This window comes from Hyperoodon ampullatus (assembly GCF_949752795.1).
Source record: "Hyperoodon ampullatus genome assembly, chromosome: 2".
NCBI lineage: Eukaryota > Metazoa > Chordata > Mammalia > Artiodactyla > Ziphiidae > Hyperoodon > Hyperoodon ampullatus.
In genome coordinates this window covers 169,095,541-169,121,254 of record NC_136915.1, presented here as the reverse complement: position 1 = coordinate 169,121,254, position 25,714 = coordinate 169,095,541, and the positions used below count along the sequence as shown (strand labels likewise).

Sequence of the window (25,714 nt, the reverse complement as noted above, 5' to 3'; positions counted from 1 at the left end):
CTTGTAAGCATAGAATTCTTTAAAAAAAAATTTTCATATGCTACTCTCTTGTGGAGAAGATTCACTAGTGAATACTTTGGACTAGCTTGGATCACAGAAATTTTCTGCTATAAACAATGTTGATAGCTCATTTATAACATGATAGACACAGTAAGAATAGACACAATAAGAACCTTCAGAGGATAATTAGAATTCTAGAATTTAATTGCTGGAAAGTATCCTAAGGAGCTTGTCTTATCTCCTTTACTGGGAAGCTCCGCCTTAGTGAAGTTGTAGCCAATAAAAGTCACTAAAGCTTGTTGGTTTTAGAGTTAGGGTCTTCTATCCCACTGTTATTTCTTCTTAGATTGAACTTCAGAAACTGCCACTAAGAGCATTTTTCTTTTGTTCGGATATGTAGAGGTAGTAATAAAATCTCAAATTATTATTTTGTAGGCCATTTGATGACCAGTCGGCAGGCACAGCTGGTGCTGATCCTGTCAATGGCAGCTCTGCACACCACCAGGAAGGAGCACCTAATGGTACAGGACAAAAGAACTCCAAAGATTCTACTGGGAAAAAAAGAGAAGAGCCCAAACCAGGCCCTAAAAAACCCAAAGAGAAAGTGGATGCACTATCACAGTTTGATCTCAACAACTATGCAAGTGCGTCTCAGGTCCCTTTTATATATCTATCTGTTTATCTATTTGTTACATTTAAATAGATACTGTAAATAAAGAAGTCATCAAAAAAGAAAGAGCTGAACTTCAAGGTAGAGATAGAGACTGGTTATGAATCACCAACTGATATAGCTTTAACTGAAATAACACCAGCTTTTAGCATAGACTTGAGTGCTTGATAAAATTCTTGTTAAAGATAATCCACAGAGTTTCACTGTTCTTCTTTTAAAAAAAAAAGGAAATTAACCGCTACCTTGCTAAACAGGTGTGGGGAAGCACAGAAAACCAAATGTGAAGATGCTTAGTTATATCTGTACATATTCTGTGTCTGAAAGGAAAGAAATGTTAACCTCAGTGAGTTATGACCTTGATAAAATTGGCATCTAAGATACGATAAATAGAGAATAAATAATAGTATGGGAGGTAGTGTTGCTATGGATAAATGCTTTCAGAAAGCCATGGAGTGATAGGATATCAAATACGAAGGATAACACAGCAAGAAGGAAATATTTGATGAAGTAGTTAACAAGGAATCTCTATGAGTAGACACGTATATTGATACATGTAAAAATGTGCTATTTGCCATTCATTCAGATGAGACTTAAGCTGGAAATACTGAATAAGATTGAGAGATTTACTAAGTTAAGACCAGATAGTAGTAATGGGAAACTTTGGTTAGGTACTTCTGTTATTCCAGTATTAGAGATGTAGATGAGAGTTTTCTTTCATCTAGTTAATACTTATTTATACATACTAAATTTGATCTGGGCCCAGGGCTTTGGCATTATTATTTCTAGACCAGCAGTTCTCAAAGCGTGGTCCTCAGACCATCAACATCACCTGGAAATTTGTGAGAAATACAGAATCTTGGGCCCTACCCCAGACCTGCTGGATCAGAAGCTCTTGGAGTGTGAAGCAATCTGTGTTTTAACAAGTTCTCCAGGTGATTCCGATGCACGCAAACCTTTGAGAGCTAATTCTAGACTACCATTTTAGGATTCACGTGGGAAAGAAATAAACTTAATTGCGCGTTTTAAGAATTTTTAGAACTGTGGTTCTTAACAGGGATGGTTCTGCATTTGGCAATCTCTGGAGATATTTTTGGTGTCAAAACTGGTGGCTGGATGCTGCTGACATCTTAGTGGGTATAGGCCAGGAATGCTGCTAAACATCCTACAGTGGTGCACAGGACAGCTAGCTCAAAATGTTAATACTGCTAACGTTGGAAAGTTCTGATTTAGAGAGAGCGATTAAAGTAAATCCATAGGAAGCTTGGATGCTAATCTTACTGTGGTCCATGAGAAGAGATTAACATCCATCTAAACACCACATTTGGAAAATGACAAGTGAAGATTACAGAAGTCCACAGAACATGGCGGATTTCTCAAATATTTGTTTACTAGTTTCTCTTTTTCCAAACAACTTCTGGAGTAGAAATTTTGCAAAGTATTATTGGATTAAGACAGTATAAAAAGGTAAGAAGTCAGTTATTTCTGAATTGATAATGGAAATTGAACTATTAGTTTTAACTTGTTGAAGTTAATTTTAAGAGTCATCTTTAGGTCCTTTTCCTAAAAATGGTCTTCTAATAATGTCCCGTTAGCCCAAAACATTGCAGAGCACCAGGCAAGAACAGGGTGTTGAGAACAAAGTATTGTTCACATTTCCGTAAATGCTTCATGTAATGGAGTGAACTATTCAAAAGGTTTCTAACGGAGCTCTTAGACAAGAAAATTAAAATAATTAGTGATGGGGCTTCCCTGGTGGTGCAGTGGTTGGGAGTCCGCCGATGCAGGGGACGCGGGTTCGTGCCCGGGTCCGGGAGGATCCCACATGCCACGGAGCGGCTGGGCCCGTGAGCCATGGCCGCTGAGCCTGCGCGTCCGGAGCCTGTGCTCCGCAACGGGAGAGGCCACAACAGTGAGAGGCCCGCGTACCGCAAAAAAAAATAAAATAAAATAATGAGTGATGGCATGTCTATGAAGATGAGCTTTAAACACACACTTTTTAGTTTAAGTGAAAAACGAGACGCATTTAGAATTATGAAGAGGTCTCTTCACAAGTCTGAAATACTGGAGTGCATGACATCCTTAGAAATGTTGGACTAAAACCTTGCATTGAGATGAGCATATGCTCCATTTTACACAGTTAATTTGTTTTTTCTTTTGACATCTTTATTGGAGTATAATTGCTTTACAGTGTTATGTTATACACAGTTAATTTCTTAAAGGATTTAGAACACAAGTAGAAGCGTCATAGATCAATCAGAATCAATTGGCTTTTTCCTTTGAAATTAAATTTTTATTAGAAAAACAGTAACAGTAATAGGTTTATAAAGAGTGAAAGCCAGTCTTAGTATTTATTTTTTGTTTCCCTGTCAGTGTTTCTATAAATGCAAATTTTTAGCTATTTAAAAGGAACTGTTTGCCAGTAGATTCCCTATGATCCACTCCATGGTCATATTCTCTTGCCAACCCCCACAAGTTATCACCATTCTGAATTGTATATGTATCATTCCCAAGCGAGTATTTTTATTATGTGTTTCCCGATCAGAACATATTATATATTTATATTTGCAAAATTAAAATAATTTATTTGAATTGCCTCACCCTTTTCTTATATTTATTGTGCAGACATTATGCCTACAACCCAAAATCACATCATCTGGACTGTTTTTATTTTTCTTCTAAGTATTAGTTAATGGATCTAGATTTCTTATACTCACTGGAATATAGAATAATTTAACAAGATAGCCGGAATAATTGTTAGTTAGACAATGAGCTGAAAGTATATCTTGAATTATTCTTCCACTGGGTTATTATGATGTATGTACATCTATGCCACTTTACATTCACGTGGAACTTTAACATGTATTTCATGTTTTTAACAGCTCCACATTATAGACAATAGTCTACGTAAACTAGAGGCATTAAGAATCATAAGACCAGCTTAGTTGTTCAACATCGCATTGTTAGCACATCAGCCTCTCAGAGCTTATTACATCCTTTGAAAAGGGGAAACAATAGTAATACCCACCTCTTAGAATGGTTAGATGCAAATGAGATAAAGTACTACGTAGATCTTTACAGCACAGCACACATCTTGAGGCTGGGAGAGGTAGAGGTTAAGTGATTTGACTACGATAAGACAATTTTGATTTTTCTTTTTTTTTTTCCTTTTTTTAAAATTTATTTATTTTTGGCTGCATTGGGTCTTCGTTGCTGCACGCAGGCTTTCTCTAGTTACGGAGAGCAGGGGCTACTCTTCGTTGCGGTGCGTGGGCTTCTCACTGCGGTGGTTTCTCTTGTTGCAGAGCACGGGCTCTAGGCGCCCGGGCTTCAGTAGCTGTGGCTCACGGGCTCTAGAGCACAGGCTCAGTAGTTGTGGAGCACGGGCTTTGTTGCTCCACGGCATGTGGGATCTTCCCGAACCAGGTCTCGAACCCATGTCCCCTGCATTGGCAGGAGGATTCTTAACCACTGTGCCACCAGGGAAGCCCTTGATTTTTCTTTTAAAAAACAAGGCGTTACCACTACATTGCTTAAGAAAGAAAGATGTATAATTTCAGTTGCAAAAAAATATCATTTTAAATCTTTTTGTATATCTGTAGGTGTTGTTATAATTGATGACCATCCTGAAGTAACAGTAGTTGAAGACCCCCAGTCAAATTTGAATGATGATGGTTTTACTGAAGTTGTATCCAAAAAACAACAGAAACGTTTACAGGATGAAGAACGCCGAAAGAAGGAAGAACAAATCATACAGGTTTAGCGTTTCAATTTTTTGCTAGTTATTTAGATTGTTGCCCAAAATATATTAGGAAATGGTCAAGGTTTCTATCCACCTATAAGGTCAGGGCTGCATTTATTATTCAAGTGTTGAGAATGACCTGATTTTTCACAACTTTAAACTGTTTTTAACCAGAATGAGGTAAATTTTAAGTAGAATGTAATCACTAGCTCACCGTTTGCCTTAGAGAAGACCATCTTTACTTTATTTCAAAATATATCTTATTTGCCCCATCTTACTTCATTGCAGAGTTAGGGTTAATTTTAAATCATCTTGGAAATTTAATGAATACAGCTGCCATGATCTCTAATAACTTGCAGATTCTTGACCTATACAAGTTTCTGTTGTAATCTAAATTAGTTCATTGAAATACATAGTATGAATCACGATACATTATTTCCTTTAGATCAACCCAACACCCATTTTACTAAATGCTGACAGAGGATAAAAATAAATAGAACACATGGGTCATAGCGATAAAGAGCCCTAACAGATGAGAGGCTTAAAAGCAGGAAACACTGTAAAAATCCTGTGTGGATGGTAGTATTGAGTTTATTGAATATAATTCTTGGGACTAGATATTTTCATATTTTATTTGTTATTATTGTTTAGGAAGATACATTAGTGCGTATTTTATATAGCATAATACCTAGCAACACTCCCAGGATTAACGCTTCTGTGCCAAACATGAGTTGAGTGAAGTCAGTAATTTTTTGTCAGGTGGGGTCAGATTTTCCTGCCAAATGAATTTAGTGCGAATTTCCTTAATTTCTTTAATTTCAGAATAGTGGAAAAGAGATTGTGGACCTGTATATCAAGAATATATAATACATATTTGTCTTTCTTCCCCTATAGCATCTTGTAATTTAAAATCTCATTGGCAACCTTGATGTTTTTATTCTATCAAGTAGCTATTTTGTAAAGAAGTTAAATTAGCAGTAGATAGCTTTGTTGGAATGTCTATGTATGAACTATTACTTTCAGCTGTGTTACTCACAAATGATTCCTGCAAATTTTTTAAGGTCTGGAATAAAAAGAATGCAAACGAAAAAGGAAGAAGTCAGACTTCTAAGCTCCCGCCAAGATTTGCCAAAAAACAGGCTACGGGAACCCAGCAAGCACAGCTTCCAGCTTTGGCTCTAGCCTCAGCTCCAGGTCCAGGTTCAACCTCAGCTCCAGGTCCAGCCACAACCTCAGCTCCAGTTCCAGCCTCGACCCCAGCTCCAGTTCTAGCATCGCCCTCGGCTCCAGTTCCAGCCCCAGCTGCAGTCCCAGTCTTTACCTCCACCTCAGCTCCACTCCCAACCTTAGCCTCAGCCTCAGCTCCAGTTCCAGCCTCCACCTCAACTACAGCCACAGCCTCTTCTCCAGCTCCAGCCCCAATCCTTGCCTCCGCTTCCACCCCAGCCTCTGTCCCCATCCTTGCCTCAGCCTCAATTCCCATCCTTGCTTCAGCTCTATCACCAGCTTCAGCTCCACCTCCAGCCACCTCAGCCCCAGCTGCCCCCACCTCAGCCCCGACTGTCCCTGCCTCAATCCCAGCCCCAGCCCCAACCCCTGCCCTAGTCCAAGTCTCAGTCCCAGCCCCTACTGCCCCAGCCCAGACTCAGGGACAGACTCACAAACCAGTCCAGAGTCCACTACAGACTACAACACAGTCTTCAAAACAGCCACCTCCTTCAATTAGACTACCTTCAGCCCAGACACCTAATGGCACAGATTATGTAGCCACAGGAAAACCCATCCAGACCCCACAGTCACATGGCACTCTTACAACTGAATTATGGGATAACAAGGTGGCCCCACCAGCTGTGTTGAATGACATCTCTAAGAAATGTAAGTGTGCAACAGGAAGTGAGGGGTGGGAAATGGCATGGGAATTGGGGGTTTGTTTTCAATTTTATTTATATACTCAGTATGTTTTTTCCTAGGCATTTCTTTTTTCTCAGTAGGAAGCAGTAACAGTAATCTTTTCTTAGCTTCCTTTCTTAAAACCTTTGTTTCTAAGACAAGTGTGTTATATTTTTAACAGCCATATTTTATGGAGACAACTTTGTTGATAAAACAATAGTACAATGTTTTGGAGGAGATTATATTTATTTTGGTATGCAAGAATCTCTTTAAGTATTATATACCATGTGAAAAGTCATTGTTTTATTATCTAGCTACCATTAAAAGAAAGGGTTAAATGGATTAAAGATTATTAGCCTCTAAATTTTAATGGTCATATTTCCTGTGGCTTCTCCTTCTCAGTAGGTCCCATTAGTCCACCACAGCCACCTTCAGTCAGTGCATGGAATAAGCCCCTAACATCATTTGGATCAGCTACTTCATCAGAGGTAGGAGCAGACTTAATAATGGCTTTTGTGGGGTTAGTGTGGCAGAGTTTTCTTAAAACAGTTTCTCAAACTTTGGCATGCATCAGAATCACCTGGAGAGCTTATTAAAGTAGATTGCTGGGACCCATTCCCAGAGTTTCTGATTCATTAGGTCTGGGCTAAGGCCTGAGTACATTTCTAATAAGTTCCTAAGTGATGTTAATGCTACTGAATCTCAACAGTTATAAGCTGCTTCTCACCTTTAGACATATTAAGGCCAACATTTTAAAAGTTCTAGCTTTGTGACACAGAGAGTATAAGTGCAATTACTATTTTCTGGACTGCTCTGTGTTTTTAATGATATGCATATTTGAATAATCAGTATAATTACTTTGAAGCAGAGTTTCCGGGAGGTTGTTCTAACGTAATTTCTCAAACACGCAGTATTGGTAATTGACTATTTAGGCCAGCAATTCTTCATTCATTGAACAAACATTTATTGAGCACTTGTGATGGTATCAGGCACTGTCCTAACCTGTGGCCTTAGAAAAAGTGGGTGGTGGTATGAAAACAGAATAAAAGCCCTGCGCTCATGGGGCTTCCATTGTAGTTGGGGAGAACCAACAATAAATAACACATAGAATGTTAAATGGTGATCAGTGCTGAGGAGAAAAGCAAAAGCAAGGAAGGTTTATAAGGAATTTCCCAAGGGGTGTGGAGACAGCTTAAAATAGGGTGGCCAGAAAAGGCTACTTAGGTGACGCTTGAATTAAAGACTTGAAGGAGGTAAGAGAGCATGCTATTCAGTTGTCTGAGGAAAAGTGAATTCCTGGTTCAGAGAATAGTAAATACAAAACCCTAACACAGGAGCATGCCTGATGTGTTTGAAGAGGTCCATATGGCTGGATTGAAGTAAGGGATGAAAAGAGAACAGATGAGGTTGGAAAGATAATAGGTGGAGGATCTGGTAGGGACTTCGGGCATGGTAGGAAGACAGTAGCATCTGACTTTTTAAAAGACTATTATTCTAAGTAGTCTGTTAAGAACAGTCTGTGGGAGCAAAGAATAGATGGTAAGATGCTGTTGCAGTAATCAAATGATGATAGCTTAAACCAGGAAAGTGACATTAAAAGTGATGAGAAATGGTTGGTTTCTGGGTATTTGAAGATAGAGCTCATAAATTTACTGATGAATTAAATGTGGTATGTGAGAAAAGGGAGTCAGTTATCTCCAAAGCTTTTGACTTGAGCAACAAAAGGGATAGAGTTCCCCTCAGTTGAGATTGGGAAGCTGTAAAATGAATCATCATTGGGGAAGAAGATCAGGGAATTCAGTTTTGAACTTGTTAGATTTAAGATGTTTATTACATATCTAAGTGGAAATGTCAGGTAGGTAGTTGAATATAAGAATTTGTAGTTCAGAGAAGATAGTCTAGTTTGACTACATAAATTTGTAAGTCATGAGATGGTGTTTAAGTGATGAGGTTGGTTGAGGTCACGAAGGGAGAATGAGTTATAAAAGTAGTTAGAAAAAGAGAAGAGAAACAAAAACCGAGTCCTAACTCAGGGAGTTGCGGGAGATGGAGAAGCTAAGTGATGAGAAAAGTGTCCTGGAATCCAAGTGAAAGATGAGTTTAAAGAGGGTTAAATCAAGTGTGTCAAATGCTGCTGGAAGGTCAAGTAAGACAGACCCTGAGAATTGACAGTTGGCATTAACAATGTGGAGGTCACTGGTGACTTTGACAAAAACAATGTTGGTGGAGCACTTGGTGCAAAAACCTGGTTAGTGTGAATTTAAGAGAAAATGGGAGAAAAGATGAGTACAGTCGTCCCTCAGCATCGCAGCGGGATTGGTTCTAAGATCCCCTGCAGATAACCAGAGTCCAATGATGCTCAAGTCTCTTGTATAAAATGGCACGGTATTTGCATATATTTATCTCTGGATTACTTGTATACCTAATACAATGCAAATACTATGTAAATAGTTGCCGGTGTGCAGCAAATTCAAGTTTCACTTTTTGAAACTTTCTCCGGTGTTTTTTTGTGTTTTTTTAATCCAAGGGCAGTGGAGCCCACGGGTGCTGAGGGAAGGCCGACTGTGTAGAGAACCTAGAGTAGTTTTGCCATAAAAGGGGAGCAGAGAAATGTCAAGGAAGATACAGTTAAGAGATTTTTTTTTCTTCTTTTTTCCTTTCAGGGAAGTCGTCCTGCTGTTCCCTACCCCCAGTTCAGCTTTCTGACTTAGGTCTGGAGAAGGCCTCATCATCTGTTTTGATTTTTTTAAGTTCTACAGAGAACTCTTTGTAAAAATAGAATTAAGAATCACTGGATTCTGTATCTGAGATGCCCAGTTTAATCATTTTTCCTCTGCCTATTTGTTTTGACATTATGATTAATTAAGAGCATTTCTTGTACAGAAAGTTGATTTTTCATTACTAATGAGAAGGATGGAGTAGAAAGTTTCTTTTCTTTGTTTTGGATGAGTGTACTGGTTTAATAATTTTATTAAAATGTTTGGTCCAGGCTTTTAAGTTGACATTAAAGTACAGGGACCATAATCTCTCAGCTGCAAGATTTTTGTTGTAGACATTCTACTACAAGTTGATAATACTAAAAGGATGCTTACATTCTTCTTCAGCCTCTTGGTGCACCAAGATATTTTGTTGGTATCTCATTTTTCTCATGCATATTTTTCTTCATCCTCTTTATGTTCTTTATATTTTCTGGATAGAATGAATTTATCATCTCTCCTTGTCTTACATATATTTTATAGACACTTTTTGTTTCAAAGAATATAATATTCTTCCTAAAATTGTCTAACGTTCTCTAAGTCCCATTAACTATTTTCCTATTCATTTAACTATTTATAAGTTCTGAATTGTTTTGTACATAAAATCAATAGCTTTCAGTTATTAAGTACTGCACCATTCTCTCTTCTAAGATTAATTGTACATTTATATTGAACTGACTAGAAAATTTCAACATTGACTAAAACAGAGATGTTTATTCTAAGTTGTATCAGTACTGTTTGTAGTTGAAAGTGAATGTTCAGATATTAAAAATAGATCTGAATGACATGCCTTATTCCTATTGTTGACATTGTTATACTGATAAATATAACAATAACCTTACACAGTAATTGACACACTTAATTCAGGGGTAGCAAAAATGATATGAAATAGCGACTTGATTATAAGACCAAGGCCTGAAGTTTAACTTTGTCCCTAGTTTTGTCTTTTTGTTTGTTCTTCCATGAAAAGGTTAAGTACAGTTTTTGTGGTTTCAGTTACCTGCAGTCGACCACAGCCTGAAAATATTAAATGGAAAATTCCAGGAAAAAACAGTTCATAAGTTTTAAGTTGTGCGCACCCTTCTGAATAATGGCGTCATGAAATCCAGTGTTCCCAGCCACCCATTAGTCATTTAGTAGCCATCTTGGTTATCAAGTTGGTCGTTTTGCTGTGCTTGTGTTCACATAACCCTTACATAACTTAATAGTGGCCCCAAAGCGCAAAAATAGTGTGGCTGGCAATTTGGATGTTCTCTTACTGTGCCTAATTTGTAAATTAAACTTTATCATCAGTATGTATGTATAGGAAAAAAAACACAGTATGTGTACTGTTGAGTACTATCTGTGGTTTTGAATGTCCCCTGGGGGACATTGTTACAAATATCCTCAGGCTTACAAAACCGCATGTCATCTAACTTTCTGCTTGTCCATCTTCTGCCACTGTTCCTAATACCTGCTGTGTTCCAGCCTCACTAATTTTTTTTTTTTTTTTTAATTCCTGACCTTTACACTAGATGTTTGCTCTGCCAGAAACACCTTCCACTAATCCTATAGTTTAGATTCAGTTTCAGTATGACCTCCTAGGGCCTTTTTCTAAGTGGTTTAACCATATTTTAATTTTTGCGTATCCCTTATCTAACTTTTTAGTTGTTTATTTTCTTCATCCATTATAATGCACGTTAGATTGGTAGTGTCTGCCTGGATCAGCACCTAGCACAAAGAAGGTATTACATAAATTAGCAGTTTAATTGATGAATGAATTTCTGATGTGTGTGCACGCCATTACCAGTCACAAAGTACTTTCATGTATATTGATCCATTTTATTTTCAAAGCAGACGTGGGTGACACTGGAATTCCTATCTTTTTTCTACTCCTCCTTTAATTCATTCATTTATCTCTTGCTGGTGGTGCCTTTCTGTATTTGTTTTACATTTGTTTTAAATGATGTTTTACATTTGTTTTAACTTGAGGCTGTGATTTGCCCTTCAACCCAGGGCACTTAAAGCCAGGACTTTAAAACTTAAGTCTTGTCCTAGTTTTTATTTTATCAGTTGTTTTCTAATACAAATCAGTAGGGTTAAGGGAGTGTTCCCCTAAAACATAAACCAAGGTCAGTTAATCTCAGTTGGATGTAGATTGCTTCAGACCTTCTATTGTACTTTTAAAATGTGTGCTATTACATAAATCATTCAGTCAAATTTGAACTCTGCTTTGAAGCAAGTTTTTTTTAAAGTTTTTATCATTATAGAACCAGAGGGTTTTTTTTTTAATATCTTTATTGGAGTATAATTGCTTTACAATGGTGTGTTAGTTTCTGCTGTATAACAAAGTGAATCAGCTATACATAAACATATATCCCCATACCTCCTCCCTCTTGCGTCTCCCTCCCACCCTCCCTATCCCACCCTCCCTATCCCACCCCTCTAGATGGTAACAAAGCACGGAGCTGATCGCCCTGTGCTATGTGGGTGCTTCCCACTACTAGCTAGGTATTTTACATCTGATAGTGTATATATGTCCGTGCCACTCTCTCACATCTGAAGCAAGTTTTTAAATGTTCTCTTACTAGGGAACAAAGAATAGTCAAGAAAGTGGAGTTGAAATTGGAATTGACACAATTCAGTTTGGTGCTCCAGCTTCAAACGGGGCTGAAAATGAAATTGTTCCTGTGCTTTCGGAAAAAACTACTGACAAAATATCTGAACCTAAAGAGCAACGGCAGAAGCAGCCACGGGCAGGCCCTATCAAAGCCCAGAAGGTAAATATAGTTCATGTTCCAGATGTAATTGTCTGAAAGCCACTAACACTTAAGGAGAATAAATAAGTTTCAAAATTGGATTCGTTTTCAATGAATGTCTTTGATCATGATGTGTTTTTGTCATAAACATTGAATTTAGCTTCCAGATTTGAGTCCAGTAGAAAACAAAGAACATAAACCTGGTCCTATTGGAAAGGAACGTTCATTAAAAAATAGAAAAGTAAAAGATGCCCAACAGGTGGAGCCAGAAGGACAAGAGAAATCAAGCCCTGCTACAGTCAGAAGTACAGATCCTGTGGCAACAAAGGAAACCAAAGCAGTTTCAGAAATGTCTACTGAAATAGGAACAATGATTTCAGTATCATCCCCAGAATATGGCACTAACGTGAAGGTAAGCAACGTGCAATGATTACCAGTTCAGTTGGTGCAAACCACGTCTAAAATGAATGGGGAAAACAGCAACAAAATACTTCTTTTTTTCTTGAGGCATATAATTCTATAGCTTATAAGGGTTATTATTTCTTACAGAGAAGATTTTATTTCATGGTGTGCCTATGTGATCTAAAGAAATTCCTTACAGTAACTTACTTTTCTATGGCAACGTAATTCTGGACTATTGAGTAGTTCAAAGTGAAAAAATATTTACCCAAGATTAGAATGCTTTTCAGCGTGTTTATAGACTTCGAAAGAATTGCTCTATATTACTTTTTATTTTGTTAATGGAGTTACAGTGGACCCCTCCTTATCTTGCACACTAGTGAGATTCTGAAGTCAGGAAAGATAACCTAAAAGATAAACTTTTTGTAACTCCAGTATAGCCAGTTTTCTTTCAGGGTTGGAACAGATCATGTTTCATTGGTTGAGCACCAGAGGAATGGTTGACTTGCATTTAGGGACTACATTGAATGAAAGATGCATATCTTTAGAAATACTCATTAAGGCAAGATACACTGAGCGACTTTATGGGGACTGACACTTGTGGGGGTAGCAAATTTATATCTGCCATTTGGTGTTCACTCCGGAACATGTATTCATGTAGAAGAAAGGTAGATGGAATCTTTCATATCACTTGAATATTTTTCTCTTTTTAATTGCCATACAACTCAATGCATGGAAGTGAAAAGCTTATGTGATCTAACTCTGCCATGTTTAAAGAAGAGATTCATGATGATAAACAAGGAGTTTATCCTAAAACCTAATTAATTGTGACAACTAAGATCTTGACATTCATTTATTCATGTTTTATTTTGAAGAAAATAAAAAATCAGTAGTTGAAAGTAAGCTATAGATTGAGTATAAGAACCACACAGACTTCTTTTAGAAATCCATAGAAATAAATATTTGACACTGTTGACAGCCTCCTAGTACTATACAGTATATTTTTTAAATGTATAGGACCCCAGCAGTGGTTGGAATGTGGTAGGTCCATGTTTGTTTTATCCCACTGTTGGTCTTTAAGATTTGAGTCTTAAGGTCTGCTCTTCTCTCCTGCTTTCTTCCAAAACAACTTTACAACTGTTAGGCTGTTATTAGAAAGTGACTCTTTAATTCAGTTTAAAACGTATTTTTTTCTATTACCACTCCACAGGAGTCTGTAACAGACTATACTACACCTTCTTCCTCTCTGCCTAACACTGTGGCTACTAATAATGCAAAGATGGAGGATACTTTGGTTAATAATGTAAGTAATCAACCTGAGATGTGGCAAGTTTGAATAGGAACCTGGCTATTGTTATCTAATACACACTTTATAACCAGTATTTAACTCTTCTCAGGGAAAAAGTTGATAGTAAGTTTGTATTTAGGAGCACTGTAATATAATTAGGGGAAATAGTCAAAGCTGAGGTGTTGTTTTTCCCCTGAAAGTCATCAGCTTTATGTTTAATATCCAGGCTTGTGATGCTGAGGCTTGGTTTCATAAGTACTAATCCTATTAACCTGGTTTGGTAAGAATTTTTGTTCTTAGCTTTCACATTCTACAGATTCACCATTTATTTGGTTGGTAATTTTGTTCTTAAATGACACCTTTTTATAATGCAGTGAAAGGTCATTCACTTAAAAAGACAATTAGATTGTTACCAAAAATTTATGTGTTTCTTTTTGAATTTAAAAAATTATACTGGACCTTAACAACTTCATTCCTCTTGTGAAGATTGAGCTATAATGTATATCTTCATATAGCCTTAAATGCTCTATTAACACATTATGGACCAGGGGATTTTTGCAGAAACTAATGCCTGTGGCCATAATACATCTCCATTCAAAAATGTGTTAAAAGATAACAGTAAGTTATGCAAATTTAGCTCTAGTATCCCAAAGCAACCATGTTATAATTCAAGACACGGTTAAAAATCAGTACAGTCCAGTATTTTGCCTAGTTCATTAACATGACAGGTGAAAAATTGTGAGCCAAAAAAAAGTTAGGTAACCTCCCATGGAAGAAGAAGAGCATTTTAGAAGTTACATGTATGGCTCTTGTTTTGGAGAGCAAGTATGGTGGAAATTAATCTGGTCTCTTTTTTAAATATAGTCTTCTATATTAAACAAAGGCTTCTTTTAAAAAAAATAACCTTTACAGATATATTTAAAGATCTCTTAAAAAGCTTTAACTCTATTATTTTAGAATAAAAATCTCAATTATCTTTTATTACAATGTCTTTCCTATGTTTTCTGTTTTTCTCTCTAGCATCAGGTATATAGACTTTTAGGTGAGATGCATTAGGGATCATTTAATCCAACTTTTGTAGTCCAGCTGAAGGAAAAAGGAAAGAAAGGAGGAAGACACACATTTTCTTTTTGTGATAAGAGAACACTTTTGGAGCTGATTAACGTAATTTGTCCAACTTATGTTATGAAGCTTCACTTCATATGCCAAATCCTCTTCCCCTGACCTTTTGGAGAAAGTTTATTTAACTTCCTATAGGAAGTAATAGAAAACTTGGGAAGGACAGAAAGACTTTCTGTCAGTTTACTTCCTGGTGTCACTACATGGATTCTCAAATATTGAATTAGTAACATTTCAATAAGGTTTCATTATACTTGAATCATGCTGTCTTTTCTCACTTTAGAAAAATGTAGAGTATGTTACCTTTTCCAGAAAGTACATGATGCTTTCTGCCAAACTACTCTTTTCTAAAAATATAATTTATAAAATATGAATATGGAAGGGAAGATCATTATTCTCAGTACCCTTAAAACTCATTGAAGAAATCCATATGAGCATTTTAATGGTTTCTGTCTAATCTGCAAGGCTAATTTACATAATGACTTGTACACAGAGGACTACTGAAGGGAAGACGCCCAGTCTTGTGTTTAAGTAAATAGTCTATATTTGATTTTTAGCAGTGTATCCAGAGTATGTTTGCAAACAAGATCAGTTTGGGTCAGGGAGCATTATAAAAGGTCATCAGTTTGGAATGATTTCACAGTGTCGCTTATTTGTGCCGAGTTTGGTGGTGATTGTGAGCTTAACGTAGTGTTAAAAACAAACGTCCTACATGGGAAAAAATTTTAGGACCTTTTGAAATGTCCCTTTCTAATTCATTAGTCTGGGGGCTCCATTTTATGCATAGAACTTTTGTCTTTTTAAAAATTAAACTGGGGAATTCCCTGGTGGTCCAGTGGTTGGGACTCTGCACTTCCATTGCAGGGAGCACGGGTTTGATCCCTGGTCGGGGAACTAGGATCCCACAAGCCGTCTGGCGTGGCCAAAAAATAAAAAATTAAAATTAAACTGAAAAAAAAAGCCTTATTTACCTTACTGAGGCTTAATGCACTTTTTAAGGATCTTAGCTGATATTTATTGGTTGTAGTATTACAATTGTTTTGAATCTTGAATGTCTTGAAGATTTAAATGCAGGTGGTGTTTTTGATTATTATGGCACAGCTATTTTAAAGATTTATAAAATAATCTTCATTAGATTGTCCATAGTACCACAAAGTGATTATCTTAAACCCACCCCCAACAACTCAGTCATTGTGTTTAAACAACTGACTGAGCCATCATGTAGTAGTACAAATCAATCATATAGTAGTACATAATAAAATCTCAAGATCCAGAGACTTAGAGGAAAAAAAAAGATACGAGTAGTGAATTTCTAGTATCTTCAAGTTTCTAACAGTACTTGCCGTAATCATGTCTTACTATAGCAAAGCAATTTGGTTAGTGTAACGAGGTGGGGGTGATACTATATATTTTCCTCCCAACATTACTTTTGTTCTTGAATCTAGTTATAAGTTGACTAGGTTGCTGTAAAGAGAATAATTTCTTATACTTACCCTATCATGTTAAATGCTTCTCATAGAACCTGTGGGTCCTGTAAATGGTGGAAATTATATTACTTAGAGCTTTGCTATACAGCGTATGGTCCAGGGACCAGTAGCATCAGCATCACCTGGGAGCTTGTTTGAAAGGCAGAATTTCAGGCCTTCCCCAGGCCAAGTGAATCAGAATCTGCATTTAACAACACCCCCAGGTGCTTTGCAGGTGCTTTGTATATACATTAAAATATAGGAAGCATGACCTTTGAGTTTTTACCTTATGTTTGCGACAGATTCTTTTTCTGTCAATTTATGCATAAATAAGCAGATAGTATTTCTTCTCAGAAGTTTTATCTAAGATGTCCAGAATTACCAGTTACTATAAATGCAGTGTAACTAAGCAGTCAAATATTCCTCTTGGCTCTGATGAAAATAACCTTAGAATACATTAGCATTATCTTTAATGGGGCTTTTGTAGCAGACTTAGTTAGATTATAATAATATGTGTTGCCTACCTTTTCAGGTGCCCCTGCCCAGCACCCTCCCCCTCCCTAAGAGGGAGACTATACAACAGAGCTCCAGCCTAACTTCAGTTCCTCCCACTACTTTCAGCCTCACCTTCAAGGTATGTACTACATCCATCTCTAAAGGTCCTTGATTATTGCATGCAAGGGAACATAAGTTAACAGTACTTTTGGTATTTTTACTAGTTTTGTGTGAAAAGCAGCAACACTAAGCTGAAGAAATGATGTCAAATTATACCTTAAAATTGTATTAGTTTCTAATACCACATAGCAGTGACTTGATATCCTCATATTTAAAGTGAGGCGTATTATGCTTGTGAAATTTGTCTTAAAAGTACAGGAGAACATTTTATATTTCATGTTTGTACTGAGTTCCTCTCAGAGATCTTAATAATTACTGGATACATTAGTTGTGTAGAAAACAACTAACTTGGTGTTGCATGTTTTTTTATCCTAAGTACTGATAATGGTAAGAATGCTAATTTTCTGTCTTTCCTCTAAGTCATGTGTGAATTGAATGAATGTAATGTAGTAATTAAGAATATTTTATGAAGATGTAATTGATTAATACAAGTGATTTTGATTTGATTTTTGTTGGATAATTTTTGAGTAGCAGTCCAAAAGAGATTTTACACAACACATGTTTTTTGATGTCAAGAAGTTTAGGCTTTTTTTTTTTAATCTATTATGCTTATAATTTTGAGTATTGTTACTAATACTTTTTTTACAATTGAGTTATTTGAGAGTATTTTAAATCAGTTGTTCACCTCAAGATTAGTCAGTGGTTAAAAAGTACAGATGTGGAATTAAGTGAGGATTTTTTTTTTTTAACTGCATTTATTTATCTCTTTGGTGCTGTTTGTTTAGTTTCATAACCTGGGCAAGTATTTATCCTCTACTGTAGCAGGGCTTTCTAATGCTACACTGGTTGCCAGTGAATCTTTTTGATGATCTTCAGGAGAGGGAGTAACTAAGTTTTTTTTAATAATGTGACCAGTGTTTATTTAGACTCTTTCTATTTGATTCTCCAGCCTCCTGACCACTTGTCCCCTTGCCCCCCCAACTTTTTTTTAATACCTCCAACTTCTTTTTAAGAAGCTGCTTAAATAGAAGTTTGAGACTATAGAATTTTACAAGACAACGCCTTCTGCTTTGTGTCAACTCCATCTTTACCCAGTCCTTACTGTTTACTGCCAGTTCCTACTCAGCCTTTTTTGTTGTTTTTCCACCTGAATGACTGTCTTAACCTGTGTTTCATTCTATATCTTACATGTGGTTTTTACCGTTATTCCGCTTAAGGCAGTCTCATTTTGCATAAGCAAATACAATATCATCATTAATTATTCTTCAGGCCAGTTGTTGATTCTTCAGAAAGCCCTTCCACATTGCCTTTCACTTAATGTTTTTAACAACCCAAAAAGAAATAATACACATTTGAATTAAATTTAAATTAAATTGTATTAGCTTAAGACGTTTTCTGGTTTTACTTTTTTTTAATTTAATTTTTATTTTATATTGGAGTATAGTTGATTTACAATGTTTTGTTAGTTTTGGGTGTAGAGCAAAGTGATTCAGTTATACCTATACATATATCCATTCTTTTTCAGATTCTTTTCCCATATAGGTTATTACAGAATGTTGAGTAGAGTTCCCTGTGCTATACAGTAGGTCCTTGTCAATTATCTATTTTTACTTTTTTTTGGACACCTTTCTTTATTTGAGTAATTTATAAAGTATGGAAATTTCTATTATATGGGTATTGTCAACAGTATACTTGCCAAAAGGAAAAATGAATATAGTTAAGTAATTATACTTTTTAGTTTCCTTGAATTTCCAAAATTAGAATCTAAATTTTCATGCTGCTTAAGAAATGAAACGAAACCACTGTATATGGCTTAAGTATTATGTAAGATTGATAACCTATAATTTATGTATTTCCCATACAACAAAACTGGTTGTAAAAGGCATTGTAGTCTATAACATTGCTCTAAGCTATAAAAATCTCAGATAGTACAAGCAAATTGCATTTTGTCTAACTTGCTAAGTGGTGGTGTGGGGGTTTTTTGTTTTATTTCTTACCCTCTAAGACTTTTGTTTTAAAATAAAATACATTTGAAACCAGCAAGGTGATTGTGAGGAAAAGGAAAGAGTCAAGCAAACCTAAAAGTGTCCTGGGTTTCGAATTTGTAGTACCGATATTAGCCACCAAGAAAAGGTTATATTATATATAGTGTGTGTTTTAACAGGGAAGTAGGGAGATATGTGATATTTCTCAAATACTTAAAATCAGGTTGAAATTTTTAAAGTTGGTACTTCAGAGACCTACAAACTTCCCAACAGTGGTATTTTAAAATCTTATTTGTGAAAAGTACCCTGGTGTAAGTCATTGCAGCTGAATTTTATAGGTTATCTTAGATTTTTCCTCTCAGCTCAGTATTTTGACTAGTAGAACTAAAAACTTCAGAATCTCTCTATCTGTTCCTTTCCTGTTCAAGGAGCCTCAGGATAGTTGAGGATCTACATCTGTGCTCTCCAGTTCAGTATCCACAAGCCATATGTAGTTATTGAGCACTTGAATGTGGCTAATCCAAGTTGAGGTGTGTGCTGTAAGTTTAAAATTAAATAGATGCTGGCTCTGAAATGTTAATTTTTTTAATTAAAACATCTCAATTTTTGTATTGATTATAGGTTTTAATTATTATTGTAGATATATTGGGTTGAATAACATATGTTACCAAAATTAGTTTTACCTCTTTATTTTTAGTTTTTAAAGTGTGGCTACTAGAAAATTTAAAATTATATGTGGCTTGCATTTGTCTATCTGTTGAACAGCTCTAGATAGATTAAACTAAGCCTACAGGTAAAACCAGCAGCCACAAATACAAATCGTGGCAGTCAGAACCCAAAATGTTTGATGGGGTCTGGAGGTGAAACAAGAAGTGTTTCTACTGTACCCAAGCCTAAAACCTGTCTGGTTACACTGTCTTTTAAAACACTGTGAGCATAAAACAGCCAAACAAAAGGTACCTGTCACTTGCCATTTGAGAACTGTTAGTTTAAAAAGAAAGACTGGAGAGAATGGATATTTAATGGAGGGCCTTTAATGTCTTTCCTGCTAGAACCAGAGCCTTAAGTCAGTCCTAAAGGGACATGGTATTTCCATTTCCTTATTCACTGGTAGGAATAGGGACTCAGGTTTAGATGATACAAGAGGTGTGACTATATTTCACTGACCTGTTTGCCAAAGCCTTCAACAAGCTCTCTATAAAGACATAATTAAAGCCCACTGCCTCCAATTTGAATAAAGGAGTGGAGATAAAGAAGAAAGTGAAAGCTTTGAAAGCCTTATGGTCCTAATCTATATATGTGGTTTTTGAAAGGTTATAGTTGGAAAACATTTACGTATATATATTTGTTTATATATGTGTATTAGTTCTGTTAGCATAGTGATTTTCATTTTTTTTTTTTTTTTTTGGCTTTAAAAAATGTTCATTTGGTTGCAGATGGAGTCTGCACGTAAGGCATGGGAAAATTCTCCAAATGTTAGGGAAAAGGGATCTCCAGTAACTTCCACAGCACCTCCAATCGCGAGTGGAGTCAGCAGTAGTGCCAGTGGACCAAGCACTGCTAATTACAATTCATTCTCAAGTGCATCGATGCCTCAGATTCCTGTTGCTTCAGTCACTCCCACAACTTCACTATCAGGTAGAAGTCTTGTACCTTTTCTTTAAATATCTTAAATTATTTAAAGTTTCTTATGATCTTTTCCTGTTTACCATCCCTCAAAGTATTATTTGTAAAAGACAGAAGATTGCACATGAGATAATTATCAGCTGGTTTATAAGCTTCCCTCCCTCCCCTCTCTTGCCCTCTCCCAATTTTAATTTGGCAAATATTTAATGATGGCTCACTAAAATACTTCGCTTGACCCTCTCTTCTTCCCACCCCAACTCCCAATACAGATACGGATAAGGAATCGGTGGGAAATTTTCTGTCTTGTTCCTCTAAATTTTTCTATAAATTTCACCTTTTAATTTTTATTACTTAACTCATAGAGCTAATTAGACCAACTCGGAAATAACACAAAATCACAAAGCTTTTAAGTTTTGTGTGATCTGTATCTAATTTGAAGGAGCTTTTGGCCTAAGTCTGTTGGTTTAACATATTTTCTGGGGAAGAGTTACGGGTAGAGAATTTGCAGTCTGTGTTATTTGAGTAAATGATACCCATTAGTTTTGGGGGTTTGTTTTTGTTCTTGTTCTTTAAAGGAGAGTCCATCAGCATCCCAAGTTAGAAGGTGTTTTTCTTTCTTAAATGTTTCACTAGTGTGTAATCCTTTCATTGAACTATATCTCATATGGGGCTTTATCATTCTTAAAGAACCAGAGATGTCTCTGAAATATTTGACTCTAAGAAGGTATACCCTTTTACCGTATGTATAACCATGTTTCTTCTACTGAAAATAGAAATTCGTTTTAAGCTTTCCTAATACTCTCTAATGTTTCCAAAACAGTCGGAAACTCCTTTCCAATACATGTAAAATATATACAGCACAGAATTTACTTGCTTTGGCTAGTTCTCATTTAATGAATGCAGTAATGATTTTCAGTATTCTGGCTTTCTATGCTACTTTCAAGCACCAAAAGGACTGAGGTTGTACTATAGTTATTTTGTACAAATATCTGGAATCAGATATATGTATTAAGACAAGCCCAGATATTCAAATCAAAGAGAGTATTCCCACTGTACTTCTTCCCTCTTTAAACCGTTTCAGGCACTCCCCATCACCCATTTCCAAGGCATCTTCATTATGCTTAGCAGCTTGGGCCCCAGACTGCTTGGGTGGATAGGGGGTGAGGCTATAAAGGAACCAGGAGGAGAGTATGGTAGGAAGATTAGGAAATAAAGGGACTAGGGAGGTTCCTAGTTCTTTCTTTGGAACCCAACTACTTCCTTTCCTCTGGGTCTAGTTTCCCCACATTCCCCTCAACTAGGATAAATTTTTAACAAGGACCTTCTTGGCTAGTCACCCTACTGGTAGAGATTCAAGTGCAAGAACAGAGGTACCTCAGTCTTGGTCCTCTCTTAGAACATCATTTGATATCTGAAAATAATAATAACTACTACATCACACTTTTGAATCAGATACCTATATTGTCATTTGCTCTAGTATTATTCATAGTTTGTCTTGTTTTTAACGTATTACTAAATACCAGTTTTTGCTGGTATATATACAAGGAGAGAGAGGAATAATCTTAAGTTTATATGACTTTTTAGGAGCAATTTACATTAAATTTTTATATTACATTAATAATTATTCTTAAGGCACTTTATCCTTCTGTGTTTTTATGTCTATGCCTGGCCTTTAATAGATGTTTATTTATTTATAATAAATAAATAAATAAAATGTTTATTTATAAATAAATGAAGTTCTAAAGATTATCCTTAAGGTATTTTGCCAGAAAGAGGAAAAAAAATCTAACCTTAAGTTTATGTGACTTTTTGGGAGCAATTGTGATCTCTCAAGGCCCATTTATGTGCTAATATTTATGCCTCACCATAAATGAATGAAGCTCTTGATTATCCTTTGTGATGATTAAAAAACTAAATAATAGTTTGAGGCTAAACTCTAACAATGTTGTAGGCTCTCAGCCTCCTTATTTTGTGAGTTTATTTTTAAATTTTCTCTTCATTTTAATTTTCTATTTATATTTCTCTAGATTTTATAGTCTTATTTGCATCTGATAAATGTGTCTTCCTTTTACAAGCCCCCTCATATCCACTTTTGGTCTGAGGTACCGTATATAAGCACCTAATAAGTACACAGTGGGCATAAATATTAATTTTCCAGTTTCTGGTTGGTGCTTGAGTTTACTGTGAACAACAGTGGTACTTTAAAATATGCTACATTTCACCCTTATTTTATCCCTCTCCCGAATGTAGGAGCTGGTACATATACTACCTCTTCTTTAAGTACAAAATCTACAACCACGTCAGACCCTCCTAATATTTGTAAAGTGAAACCCCAACAATTACAGACAAGCAGCCTGCCGTCTGCAAGTCATTTTTCGCAGTTAAGCTGTATGCCTTCCCTTATTGCCCAGCAGCAACAGAGTCCACAAGTCTATGTGTCTCAGTCTGCAGCAGGTAAGGTGTTTGAATATAAGGAATTTAGAAAATGAAGACATTTTAATGCTTTTTTCTTTCTCTCTTCCCTTACCTTTCAAGTTTAAATTTTTTTTTTTTTTTTTTTTTTGCGGTACGCGGGCCTCTCACTGCTGCGGCCTCTCCCGTTGCGGAGCACAGGCTCCGGACGCACAGGCCCAGCGGCCACGGCCCACGGGCCCAGCCACTCCGCGGCATGCGGGATCCTCCCGGACCGGGGCATGAACCCTCGTCCCCCGCATCGGCAGGCGGACTCCCAACCACTGCGCCACCAGGGAAGCCCTCAAGTTTAAATATTTTTTGATCTGCTTTGGAAATTTATTTCCTCATAGAATTGAATGCTCTCTCTCCTTGACAAGCATTCTGGGGTTCGTGGCAATTATTTCTTACACGTATGTTACAAATATAGTAGACATATTAGTGTCCAGTACAGTCTATATCCATGGATTCCGAGTCTACGATTTAACCAACTGTGGATTGAAACTAATTTGAAAAAAATGTTCACAAAGTTCTAAAAAACAAAACTTGTATTTTCTGCCCACAGGTAACTATTTACGTAGCATTTACATTGTATTAGGTATTATAAGTAATCTAGAGATGATTTAAAGTATATGAGAGGGGACTTCCCTGGTGGCGCAGTGGTTAAGAATCTGCCTGCCAATGCAGGGGACATGGGTTTGAGCCCTGGTCCAGGAAGATCCCACGTGCCGCGGAATAACTAAGCCCGTGTGCCACAACTACTGAGCCTGTGCTCTAGAGCCTGTGTGCCTAAAACCCGTGCTCCTCAACAAGAGAAGCCACTGCAATGAGAAGCCCACGCACTGCAATGAAGAGTAGCCCCTGCTTGCTGCAACTAGAGAAAGCCTGCGCGCAGCAACAGAGACCCAATGCAGCCAAAAATAAATAAACAAATTGGAAATAATTAAAAAATAAATAAAAGTATATGAGAGGATGTGCTTAGGTTATATGCAAATGGTATACCCCATTTTACATTTGCAGGTTTTGGTATCTGGGGGGTGGTCCTAGAACCAACCCTCTACAGATAACCGGAGTTTGTTATCTGAAACCTGACAAATTGATGATAAAGTTCATGAGGAAGAATAAACCTGAGAACAACAAAGAAGAGAAAAAATTGTTTATTGGCAGGGGGTAACTTGTCCTACTAAATGTCACAATGTTAATCTGAGTTAAATAGTAAATAAGCATTTGAAAAATATTCAAGCTCACTAATGATTTAAATTCAAAGTAAAAGGACAGTGAGGCTATTTTTTGTCTTTCCATGTGGGAAATATTAGGAAGATTGATAATACCCAGCATATTTAATACCCACTATAGATAAGGATCCACAGGTATTATTAATAGGCTTTTAAAAGTACATTGCTGGGCTTCCCTGGTGGCGCAGTGGTTGAGAGTCCGCCTGCCGATGCAGGGGACACGGGTTTGTGCCCTGGTCCGGGAAGATCCCGCATGCCGCGGAGCGGCTGGGCCTGTGAGCCATGGCCGCTGAGCCTGCGCGTTCGGAGCCTGTGCTCTGCAACGGGAGAGGCTACAACAGTGAGAGGCCCGCATACCGCAAAAAAAAACAAAAGTACATTGCTAGTGAGCATATAAATTGGCAGAATTCTTTTAGAAAAGTATCTCAGAATATTTTATGTGTACATAGTCACTGTAGTAGCAGTTTCATAGTTGGGAATCTTATTGCACAGGTAAACCTACTTATTAATCAGAGATATATGTATCAGGGTGTTCATTCATTGCCGTATTGTTTATAATGATAATAAATTAAAAACATGGGAAGTTCTCCCAAACATACTATTATATAGAAACAGCATAATACAAAGTAGCGAGTATAAACATAGAGAAGAAATCTGTTAAGAATCTATACCAAATTCTTTCAGTTATTAAATGTCAATTCTTTTGAAATATTTTGCTAAATTCTAGTTGGTAGATTTAAAGTTGGAGTGGATTTGCTGGTAAACAGGTAGGTTCATTTTCAATTTTAGTGGATTTTGTAAAATTTTACTAGTTTATTCTCCAGTGGCGGCAGTGTATGAGAGTGTCTATTTTCGTCTGCCTTCACAAGTTCTAGAGTTTCATTGTTTTAATTTTGCATCCACCTGTCTGAAAGAAGTTTTACATCTTTTTGCATTTGTTTCTTTTCACATTTCTAGTTTTTCCTTGGCTGTATTAATTTTCAGAGGGCTCACTTTATTTGAAATCTGCTTTTTGGGTTTTCTGTTAATGTTTGGAAAATTCTGAAGTTTAGACACTCATTGCTGCTTGTTTTTCCTGCCAATCTGTAGCTCAAATCCCAGCTTTCTATATGGACACAAGTCATTTATTCAATACCCAACATGCACGATTGGCTCCACCATCCTTGGCTCAGCAACAAGGCTTCCAACCAGGTCTCTCTCAGGTAAGTATCACAGGCTTCTTCCATTCTATATTTGTTTCTTTGCATTTTTGTGGTGTGATAGTATTTGGGGGCTCAATGTAGAACTAGTAATGGATTGAAAAGAAATTTTAGATGTTTACATTTGGTTTTGTTTTAAAAAGGAACTGATACATAGCATTAATCTTTTGTTTCGTATCTCAAATTTTTATTTTCCAGGTGTTGTCATTTGTGTATATGGTCTTCATATATTGTTTTTTCATTGCATTGCAGCCAACTTCAGTTCAGCAGATTCCAATCCCTATTTATGCACCACTGCAAGGGCAGCATCAAGCCCAGCTAAGTTTGGGTGCTGGACCTGCTGTTTCCCAGGCTCAGGAACTATTCAGTTCTTCACTTCAACCATATAGGTAAAAGCTTTAAAATTATGTATGTGGGGGCTTCCCTGGTGGCGCAGTGGTTGAGGGTCCGCCTGCCGATGCGGGGGACACAGGTTCATGCCCCGGTCCGGGAGGATCCCATGTGCCACGGAGCAGCTGGGCCTGTGAGCCATGGCCAC

General features: G+C 36.8%; 1 protein-coding gene across 1 annotated transcript in view; it reads left to right on the top strand.

The window, feature by feature from the left end:
- Positions 1-25,714, top strand: part of PRRC2C (proline rich coiled-coil 2C) — a gene marked incomplete at its 3' end in the record, with an annotated part of 93,750 nt that overhangs the window by 58,311 nt on the left and 9,725 nt on the right. Inside the window, exons 17-28 of the mRNA XM_079697967.1 lie at positions 436-644; positions 4,270-4,424; positions 5,471-6,284; positions 6,702-6,787; positions 11,626-11,814; positions 11,954-12,205; positions 13,403-13,495; positions 16,598-16,699; positions 20,102-20,303; positions 22,542-22,745; positions 25,067-25,179; positions 25,429-25,565. Coding sequence (XP_079554093.1) covers positions 436-644; positions 4,270-4,424; positions 5,471-6,284; positions 6,702-6,787; positions 11,626-11,814; positions 11,954-12,205; positions 13,403-13,495; positions 16,598-16,699; positions 20,102-20,303; positions 22,542-22,745; positions 25,067-25,179; positions 25,429-25,565 — 2,556 coding nt within the window. The remainder of the gene's footprint in view (positions 1-435; positions 645-4,269; positions 4,425-5,470; positions 6,285-6,701; positions 6,788-11,625; positions 11,815-11,953; positions 12,206-13,402; positions 13,496-16,597; positions 16,700-20,101; positions 20,304-22,541; positions 22,746-25,066; positions 25,180-25,428; positions 25,566-25,714) is intronic.